The 10924-nt window shown below is 41.1% G+C and overlaps 1 protein-coding gene across 1 annotated transcript; it reads right to left on the bottom strand.

Moving 5' to 3' along the window:
* Positions 1–342: 342 nt before the first annotated feature.
* On the bottom strand, positions 343–10596 carry kcnn1b (potassium intermediate/small conductance calcium-activated channel, subfamily N, member 1b). Its single transcript, XM_052074672.1, has 10 exons — positions 10459–10596; positions 8585–9687; positions 6916–7316; positions 6719–6814; positions 5546–5964; positions 5313–5454; positions 2615–2725; positions 2404–2531; positions 2109–2178; positions 343–1478 (listed from the first exon to the last, which is right to left on the bottom strand). The coding sequence occupies exons 2-10, from the start codon at positions 9678–9680 to the stop codon at positions 1194–1196; spliced, it is 2748 nt and encodes a 915-aa protein (XP_051930632.1). The 5' UTR covers positions 9681–9687; positions 10459–10596; the 3' UTR covers positions 343–1193.
* Between the last annotated feature and the right edge of the window lie 328 nt (positions 10597–10924).

Raw genomic sequence — 10924 nt, 5'->3', positions numbered from 1 at the left:
TAACGTTATGTCAGGTGGACGGATGCCTGATTGTTTGAAATCGCCTAAATCGTTCCTTCTTTTTGTGTAATGTCGAATCACACGAGGTAAACTTTCATTTTAGTGACCACATAACAACGTAAAATAGTGACCACAAATAACCAATGTCCTTAAGTTAATAACCACATTGTTCAGTTACTGTCCATGTACAGTATCGTAACAGTATATGCATTCAGTCCAGCCCTTACTCTGGGTTTAATGCATTAAAATGGTCTACAAAGAGATGAATCGCCATTCGAAATTGACCTTTTAATAACTTCATAAAAGTTTCAAATACAACATTCAAAATAAAGGTACGCTGTATTCAAATTTAAACTTTTATTATACATAACATAATTGCAAATTCAGACAATGAAGACTGAAAAAACAAGAAAGCAAAATAAAATTGTTTTCATAGCTTTTGGAATCTTTTTATTTTCCATTCATATATTCCATTCATCAATCTGTTTTCTGACCTGCTTGTCCACATTTGGGTTGCTTGCTCAATGGGGAAAAAAAACGAGATGCCTGATGGTAAGGCAAAATTGATCATCAAAATGAATAATCACAATGTTTATGAAGTTATTGTTATGGTAAATACAGTACACAGTTCTCAATGTAACTGAGTACACTGTGGCAGAATGCCTTTCAGAATACATATTTTCTATATCAAATTACCATTACCAAAACACGCCCACAAATGTGGACTTTGGAACAAATTCAATTAATGTTGCAAAACTACCCCTTTATCTTAGATTACAAAATTCCATGTGAGTCTCATCCAAATTATAAAGATTGTTCTTACATTCATTGAGAAATATATAGAAATCTTATTGTTTACTCATTCATGTTGAGCACTGTATGTTCATTTGTTCACCCCAATAGCCAATGAACACAAGCAGGTGAAATGTTGTAGACATTTCTTCTCACCCTAAACTTTTGGTTAAAAAAGAATCAATGGACATACTGGTAAATATCAGTTTGTCTATTTACAGGTTCTGCAGTTCTGCATTCAGGATGATTGAGAAATGTGAAGGTGATACTGCAACTCAAAGAGGTCACAAGCAATGTGCATTCTGTATTTTAAATTAAGAGGTAATTCTGATTATATTTTGTTTGTTTGTTTTTTCTGTTGTTTTTTTTTTTTTTTTTTTTTGTCCAAAGGGTGAGGCGTATCAGCTATATGGCATCTCTGATGAGGCGGGGCCTTGACAGAGCGGCCTGGCTGGAGCAGAGCAGCACTCGGAGCTTAAGGAGGATGACAGAAAATGGACACGGCAGGCGAAGTCATCTAGAAAATCTTTTTGTATCTTTGTTATTGCTTGAGAGAGCACGTCGGGCAGTGAGTGCATGTTGAGAAGCATCAAGTCCAGTTTGTCCTCCATAGCCATAATCCTCCTGTCCAACTCCTCACTTCGATGCTGCAGGTCCGACACCAGATCGTACATCATGTTCTGAGTCTTGAGAGAGTGGAAAATGTGGACACGAAACCCTTTACTGATCATGAAGCCATACAAGCAAACTTACAGCCGCTTTAAAAGGGGACATGTTATGGAAAATTAAATTTGTATTGTTTGTGTTCAAGTAGTCGGTAGTTAAAGTGGTGAATTAGCCAGATGTGGCAAAGTGCATGTGACATTCATGTGCAGCTTGGAAGCAGAGGGTGAAAAACTACATCAAAACCAAAATGAAAGCCGGGCTGCTTGTTGGATACAGAGAGTAACATTGGCTAGCACTAGCTTCTGATAATAAGCATCACTTAATTGATTACCCGGTGCAATTCTCGTTGTGGTCAGCAGAGCTGCCAACTGTTAGAGCGTGTTCGTATTTTGTTTTGGAAATCACTCAACTCTCCCTCATGATTTCTGAAATACTGTCTGTTACAGATATTTTAAAAAAATCATGGATCAGATTGCTCAAACAAGTTGAATCCAAACATAGTTTGCAACAAGATTGTTTGAATTTGGTGGAAGAGCTAAATACAGACATTCACATGGCTACAATACTGCTTTGAATTGTGATTAAAAAAATACCTCACATGTCCCCTTTAAATGTATTGAGAAAAGTAAAATTATTGTTGGTGTGAGTACCTTGGCAAGATCGCCGATGGTGTTGGCCTGGTCAGTTAGTTTCCTTTGCTCCATTTTAACTTTTCGCAGTCTTAAACATTAAAAATAAATATTGTTTTCATACTTGAGACTTACTGTAATACACTGTAGTGTGAACACTTGTACACCTACAACTTTATGAATGTTTCAGCGAGACTAAAATTTTGTCAAATTAACATTTGATAAACTCAGTGACAACCAATTTACCTACTGTATTTCATGTACAAGTTTCAAGGACTGAACCTTAGAATCTGTGATGCGACACATTTTTACTCACTGGTGGATAGCTTGCAGGAATTTACGCTGATGGTGGCGTACCCTCGCTCGATCAACTTTCTTCACCAACTTGGTGTGTTTGTAAATCAACCAGGTCTCCCGCAACACATTGGCTGCAGTGTTTTTTACCTGAGGACAAAACAGGACTAAAATTCATTGTTTTTAAGATAATTATAGGTGATATTTACTTTGGGAAATAAAACACATCAGACCTTTTTATAGAGCTGAGTATCCATCATGAAGTTGTGGACGTGTTTCTCTGCTCTGGTGAGTTCTGACTTCCTTGCAACCACAGCGACCACCAAAGCTGTACAGCCTGCCCCCTGAAAGAGGAGAAGTGCATAATTGGACTGTGACTCACTGTTCACAGCATGGGTAGTTCCACAAATAATCGACTGGCGGGGATATAAAATAAAGATTTTATTTGAAATATATTTAATCAGTTTGAATCTTTCCCAGCCATTTTCGTGGGTGGGGTGCATCCTGAAGGGCATCCAATGTAAAAACTCTGCCGAACATAACACACAAGTAACTTACTGTTGCTACCACTGACTAATCGGGACTAAGCCAAAAGTCAAACAATAGGTTTGAACCTGTGTGAAAGTTTTGAAGCTGTACTTCAGTTATTGGAGCGTGGAGATGTGTCACATTGGAGGTCCAGGAGGATGAAGCACAACTTCCCATAGCTGACATAGTTTTCATTTATTTTAGACCCCAAAATATTTTAGACAACCATACAATCTGGTTTAGCACACCAGTATGTAACCTTTTTATTCATTTGAAAACAACTACCCCCCCCCCGCCCCCCCCCCCCACACACAGTACAGTAACACTGCATCAGATAATAAACATCTTATAACACAGTGTTTTTCAAACACCGTGCCGCGGCACAGTGTTCCGAGAGATATTGTCAGGTGTGCCGTGGGAAATGATCCAACTTGTATGCCTGTGCGGTCTATCGCCTGGCAGAGTAATCATGTAGTACTCTTCCATACCGGTAGGTGGCAGCAGCAGCTAGCTAATTGCCTTGTGCTTAGAGACGAGCGAAGTTTCTGGTGCGAGGTAATACAACGAAAGCTTTCTATCATTTGGATTTACTTTTACCAGAAATGTAACGTTATTATTGGATTTATTATTTTTTAGTAATCATACATTCGCGTATTATTCGATCGTCATTTTATGCTCGCAATGAAGAATGCTTCTGCCTGTCAGTATAGTTTGATTTTGCTTGCAAAGAAGAACGCTTATGCTTGCAATCATTAGTTGGCTTTGCCTGCAATGAAGAACGCTTATGCTTTCAATAAAGATATATCCTTTATTATTTATTGTGCTCACTTTTGCTTGCTGTACTGTGTGAAAGGTTAGGGTCGCAACCACCTTTCCGAGGACGTGGTTGGGAAGAGATAAGTGTTAAGACTAAACAGTGATCAAGGGTGAACCGTGAATGGAGACATCAACACCAGCTGCAACGGGATGTTTATGTGACATTTGCACACATGTACGTAAATTGCACTCACATACACACACATAGTCAAACAAGTTCAGTGTGTGTTCAACAGCCCCCACCCTTTAGGTTGGACACACCTATGTAGTAGCTTTCCCAATAAATGAGGAGGTGAAGGGGGAGATCGTTAGGGTTACGTGCCGAGAACTGAAACCGAACGCTTCTCCTCGTTCCCTCCTGGTACCAGAATCGAGTCTCCTGTCTCCTCCTTTTGGTTATTCCTGAGTGTCAATTTGGACCAACCTGACAGTTATTCTTCAATGTTCAAAAACGCTTATAATAACAGTGTAACACTTTAATTGTTAAAATAAGCTTTTTTTCACATTTTCAGCTAATTTTTTTCAATGAAATAAAATGTGACTTGGCTCGAAAAAGATTGAAAAACATTGCTATAACATACTGTGCTGCCCCCTCTGCTGTGCACAACCTGTCGGTGGCAGTAGTGTGACACAGGTAGACTCGATTGATGATGTCAAGTTGACATTAAACAAGCGTAACAAAATCTGAAACTAAACTTAAGTTCCAATTGTTTCCACAGAGCAAATATATGCTTGTTAGTATTGTTAGATGTTCTATATGCGTGTTGTCTCTGTATTTTTACGTTTTTAAGTAGCAATTGTTTGATTGTTTACATTGCAGTGATGCGGTGTTGATGAAGACACTTTGAAGAGAAAATTAATGACAAATAAAGAGCTTAAAGCAACAACATTGTCTCATTTGGAGAACTATCACCGATATTTCAAACTAAACGAACGCTGCATGTTCAACAAGGGCAGAATGCATTCAAACAAACAATGCCAATCTTTCTGAAGAAAGTAAGTGGAAACGGCAGAAAGGACAGAAGCAAAAATAAATATAATAAAGTCTCACTGCAAATAAATATGCACACAACAAGAATTACACCGTACATTTTCAGCATTGTGAGCATGTGCGCAGAGCAGATCCAAATAACGATGTGAATACTTTAGTGTGTGCGGATTTGATTCCTAAAATTGAGAAAGAGTCAACACTTTATTGTGGAGCCCATCGTACAATGGACCCTCTGGGCACACCACCTCCGCATTCAGTGTGAATTTATGGTCGGCATGTACAAAGTATGGTGAAACATCAAAAAGGCTTGTTTGTGTTATGGGGCTGCTTTGCTACATGAGATGGTGTCTTAAATTTGTGCAGCGATACAATGAACTCTCAAAACCATTAAGGCGTTCTAGACAGAAATGTGCTGCCACTTGTCAGAAAGCTGGCATCAGTTGCAGCTGATGAGATTTCAATTGCTTAGTTTTCACTAAGTTTTTGTTGTTACTTTTGCTTATGACCGTTTTCAGTGGCCTTTGTGGCCTTTTCTGTCTTGAATGGAAGGGTAACAACAATTCCTGCTTCTGGTGAATGATGGTCATGAATCCTACCATGATGCCTGTTAAGAGGCAGACTCCTTTTCCGCAGTAAGTGTGAGGCACCATATCACCATAGCCGATGGACAAAAAGGTGATGGAGATCAGCCACATTGCTCCTAGAAAGGTGCTGGTCACCTCCTGTGTGTCGTGATACCTTTTGGAACATAATTAAACCTTTTAAGAATACAACTGAATTTAGCACCATGTACAATGCGTAGGAGAGAAAGTAGGAAATATAGGTTTACCTCTCACAGACACGCACAGTCCATGCTGCAATAATCCAACAGGATACGCTGAACACGAGTAGAACAGTGCCAGGGCAGATTGTCATCAGAGTTTTCATGACAAAACGAGTGTCAAAGCTGATCTTGTTTAGCGCCCCGATGCTACGTGAAGAAGCATCTGTGAAGAGCTTGCTGTGGAGGAGCATGACCCGGCCAATCAGGTAGAGGCGCAGAAACATGGGTACAGACAGGATAATGTCAACATCAGCGTCCGCCACCAATGTGTTGTAGTTGAATGCCAGTCGAGTAGTCCAGCTGAACACGTATTGACCCGGGATGGGATGGATGGCACACACGAGAAGCTCCAACACAATGAAGAGAATTCGCTCAAAGGTCATGGCGATCCTCCAGTCATCTGCACCATTGTCCACCATGAAGAGCTGAAGGAAAGAGGTGACTGTTTTACTCATATACGGCACTTACATTTCCAGAGTTACAACAGTAGCAGTAGCATGTGGTGAATTTTGGCATTTAATACAAAATAATGTACCGGTATTGTAAAACTAAGACTTTAGATTTGAAAATGATATGTTTCCAGTCATTCCACACATAGTTATACATATGTTCTCATATTCATTTCAGGGTGGAATTGCCGTCCTACTGGCCAATGGAAAAAAATATATCTACTTGGTTATTTGGAACAGTATATCAGACAGAATTAACACAACACAGCAATTAAGTTACATATACCCGAATTTTACAACAGAATTCTGGAGCTGTATTGAATATAAAATAATGACAATGGAGAAAGAACACCAACATCATCTGGGGGTCCACTGCACTGAATGAAGAGTTGCCGCACTGTGGTTTTAAGTGTGGTTTACATAGTTACTATACAAACCACATAGAAAATTGATGATGGATTTACTACTATACTACAGAAGTAAATCCATCATCAATTTTCTGTAGCACTGGTCCCCATTCAGGTCATGGGTAACATAGAGCCTATACAAGCTGCCTTTGCACCACCCCCTCCCAAAAACTATATATACCTGTACTTGAGCATCAGGGAACTTTGGGGTCTTTGGAAAAACAAACATGAACCACTTGAATAAAGTTAATAAAATGAAATTCGCAACAGTTAGAAAAAAAGCCCACAGATAAACTCACAATACAGTAGGTTCATCTAATTACCTGGATTTCCCTTGCATGGTATATGAGAATAAGACCAAGTAAAATAGCAGTAGAAATACTGATCAGACCTTTCAGTACATATGAATAGATGGACTCCTGCGAAAGAGGACAGATGCATTAACACAGTGCGAGTAGTTCACACTAAATTTTTCACAGATTAAATTTGCTATTTATTGGGTGGTGGGGGATTGAAATACCTTGTTGTAAAATCCTCTAGACAGTTCAGTCTCAATCACCATGACAAGAATGCCAAACATCCCACAGACCAAAGAGCAGTCACTCAGCTGTTTGCGCTTGCCAAAAAGAGCTCTGCGCTGACCGAGTCTGAAGCTGAAGTCCTTCCTTTGGGGTATGCTACCTTCTTCTCTGGTGGCGTTGTCACAAATGGCCTTACTTGAATCCTCTCTGATGACTTTGGAGAAGGCTTCCTCCAAGAGGGTGCTGTGAAAAAGCTGCTGGCCTGATTGGATTTCATTCAAATTGGATGTCACGGTTTCATGGCTGACCAGTGAACCCACAGCATTGCCATTGCCAAGGACGGCGCTTCCCCCGACTTCAGGGGGAGTGACATGCTTTGGAAGCGAAATTTGGGATCCACTGAGTTGCTTGGTGTTTTTCTGCGAAAGAAAGAACAGCCGGTACAGAATGGGAGGTGGGATTATTTTGTGTAGTTTGACGTTGACTGTCTCAGACCCATTTTGGCTGAGAAGTTCTACTTTAATATGACGCCCCAATCAAAATAGAACTTAATGTGGAAGAACCCACCATTGAAAATGCACGGCAGACATATATATTGCTGAGAAGAATCAGTAAACATTTTGTCGGCCAACTTCTCTGGTCATTTATGTGCAGGTCATTAAACAATATTTCAACAAGCCAAATATCCCTAGCTTTTTTGCGAGTGAGGATCAAGCGGTTAGGAAAATGAATGAATGAATGAATGTAAGATTGTAAATATTATGTACAATAAATATATACAGGTTATTTACATCATATTGATGTATTCATATCTAATTGACGGCACTGGCGTGGTATACCCTGAACCGTTTGTCAGCCAGTCGCAGGGCACACATCGATGAACAAGCATTCGGGCTCACAATCATACCTCGGGATAATTTCGAGCGTTTCATTAACCTGCCATGCATGTTTTTGGAATGTCGGAGGAAACCGGAATACCCTGAGAAAACCCACGCATCCATGGGGAGAACATGCAAACTCCACACGGGATCGAACCCCTGGACCTCTACACCGTGAGGTCGGCGTGCGAACAAGTTGGCGACCATGCCTCCACAATAAATCGCATAATTATTTAATGAGCTCAATTGTTTGTACATGGGTAACTTGCGAGTTAACTAAAAGTTAGTTATCAGTGGTGGGACATTGTAATTTCCTCGGAATGTTGTCAAAGTGATTATTTAAAAATGTACACACTTGCAGAGATTCTGTGTCTAGGAATAAAGTGGTGTAAGCTGAGTGTTTTCTATGCTGTTAAATCCTTGATAAGTTTTGCTGCCCTTATTTTTAGCCGTGTGTGTTTTCATTGCTCTGGATGCTTGGATTGTGGTTGAGAGGAAAGAAATGTCATCTGTGCCATAAGTTGTACAGAGAGCATATTTGGCAACAAAGCTGTCTTGACTTGAAAATTATTGTGAGAAATCATTAAAATGATTTACATTCTCACGGAGAATAATGCTATGATCAATAAAAACATAATTAAAAGCAAATGTATGCAAATTAATGTATGTATGAAATTGGTAGCCCTTTGAATTAATCAGAATCAAGAAGTGGCTCTCAGTTTCACAAAGGTGAGTGGCCCCTGAAATAGTTCAAAGCTAAAAAGGATAATAAGTTCATGCGATTGAAAATAATTGTGCACCTGACTAGAGGTTCTCGTTGCCTCCTCTGCCAAGTCTTGATGGTCAAGTGAACTATACAAACTGGTGGAGAAGGACTGCACGCTTTGGTTCATGGCTGGCATAGAGGACCCCTTGAGGCGAGCTGTCCTGATCATAGGGTTGGATGACAGATGGTGACACTGGAGGATGATGGGAGGATCTTTGTGGGGCTTCCAGGTTTCGCCAGCGCCGACAGAGAAACGCGCTTGTTGCTTTTCACAATCCTGAAACATCTCCCTCCAGTTGGGCTCGCCACCCCCGGCAGGCAGAGAATATTGGAAGAGTTTCTTGTTTTTCTCGGCACAATAATTGGCGTACAGAGGGATGTTGAAGTTTGAATTGGCATCTTTGAAATGACTGCAAGTTTGTTGTTGCGAAAGAGTCTTTTGTGCTTGTTGGTTGCTGCCCTGAGGCATGAAACTACCATGCAAATTCTTATTTGCAGGTTTCAGGAGGTCCCTTTGTATTTTTCCGTGTGGAAAAACCTGGTGATCGTCAGAAATGTGGGTGCTGGGAGAGAAAAACTGTGAGTGGGGTGAGGATGAATGGCTTATTTTGTGCAAGAGACAATCTTGAAGTGAAATGTGATTGGACTGAGGTTGAAAGATAGACGCTTCTGAATGTTGCTGATCTGCACTTGGACAGGAAGAAGCACGTGTGTCATTCTTTGGATGATCCATACCCGTGCCTGGTCTCTGGACTGAGGTTGAATCGGCTCCTTCACCACTAACCTGGCCACAAAGCAGCAGCCAGTCCTGATTCTTTATCTGAGAAATGGTCACGCTTTCAGTTTGCTGCGAAGACATCTGAGCGGAAACTTTTGGGGATGGAATGACTCCATTGGAAGTTTCAAGCGGCACTGAAGCAGCACAACAGAGATTTGTCTCCTGTGTTGGTGAAGTCACCTCCTTGAGTGTTTCAGAGTATTGCTCAGGCATCCCCTCAGGATTTTTCGTCGGGTGTGACTGACCTCCTGAGGTGCAACCCTCACGGTCATCACGGAATACTTGACCTGTTGTGTCGAGGCGTCGGGTTGCATTGGTGGGTTTAACCAGAATCAGCCTCATGCTATCCCTGTGCAGAAGAAATGATAACACAGTGGAAGTAAAGGACCTATTGCATTTACTATACGCACACCAAGTTCTACTTTTAACCATCACATCATGCAAAACAACATATGATACATACTGTATACATATATATCTTCTTCCGTACCGCTTGATCCTCACTAGGGTCGCGGGGGGTGCTGGAGCCTATCCCAGCTGTCTTCGGGCAGTAGGCGGGGGACACCCTGAATCGGTTGCCAGCCAATCGCAGGGCACACACAAACGAACAACCATTCGCACTCACACTCACACCTAGGGACAATTTAGAGTGTTCAATCAGCCTGTCATGCATATTTTTGGAATGTGGGAGGAAACCGGAGCACCCGGAGAAAACCCACGCAGGCCCGGGGAGAACATGCAAACTCCACACAGGGAGGCCGGAGCTGGAATTGAACCCGATACCTCTGCACTGTGAAGCCGACGTGCTAACCACTGGAACACCGGGCCGCCTATATATATATATATATATATATATATATATATATATATATATATATATATATATATAATGCATATAAATCCCACAATTTATAATGCATATAAATCCCACAATTTTTCCTTCTACTATATGCATACACATGCATTGTCTGTATGAACAATGACACAAAATGACAGTAGCTGTGATATCAATAAAATCTACTCAAGGTGGTGCAGTTCCTCTTAGTTTAAGTAAAATTTTGAAATTGACATTTAATACACCAATATATGTCACTGCCCCAAGAAGAAAAAGAATCCTTACCGTCTAGTTATTTTTTTCTGCAGAGTACTGGAGGGTTCCTGCTTGGAAGTGCTCCAGAACCAAAATGTTAAGAGGAGGCGAGGGAGGGAGCGCTTCCTCCGATGTGCACACTTGTGGATGGTACTTTGGAGTCGGTCTCCTTTGAAAGTAATGATTAGAATTCAGTGTGAAGAAAGGAAAAGGGCAGCTGGCCTGGTAAAGGGTTGTACATGCAAATGCATGGGAGTGGGTGGTTATGATGCAAACTGCAGCGTCCATCCGAGTGGACAGACTCTGAAAGTGTAAGATCACAAGTCCAACCTCAAAGACATCAGCGCTTCCACTGATCAGCAGAACCACCTTGCTTTCAAAGGGAAGCAGCAAATAAAAGATCAGTTGCGTTCGTCATTGGTTCTCAGCGGTTCAAAGGCCTTTGCCAGATTCTCTTATCTGCCCCGGCACAAGCGTAAGGCTGGACAAAAGTGTC

This window comes from Hippocampus zosterae, chromosome 8 (genome assembly GCF_025434085.1).
Source record: "Hippocampus zosterae strain Florida chromosome 8, ASM2543408v3, whole genome shotgun sequence".
Lineage (NCBI taxonomy): Eukaryota > Metazoa > Chordata > Actinopteri > Syngnathiformes > Syngnathidae > Hippocampus > Hippocampus zosterae.
The sequence above is the reverse complement of the archived record's forward strand: the minus strand, read 5'-3'. Positions and strand labels throughout refer to the sequence as shown.

Bases quoted from the DNA above. Each gene is read 5' to 3' on its own strand.
- kcnn1b (XM_052074672.1), bottom strand. From the start codon at position 9,680: ATGAGGCTGATTCTGGTTAAACCCACCAATGCAACCCGACGCCTCGAC. The intron at 5,965-6,718 runs GTAATTAGATGA...TCTTTCCTTCAG, and splicing joins ACCATGCAAGGGAAATCCAG to CTCTTCATGGTGGACAATGG. The intron at 2,179-2,403 runs GTGAGTAAAAAT...TTAATGTTTAAG, and splicing joins TTCCTGCAAGCTATCCACCA to ACTGCGAAAAGTTAAAATGG.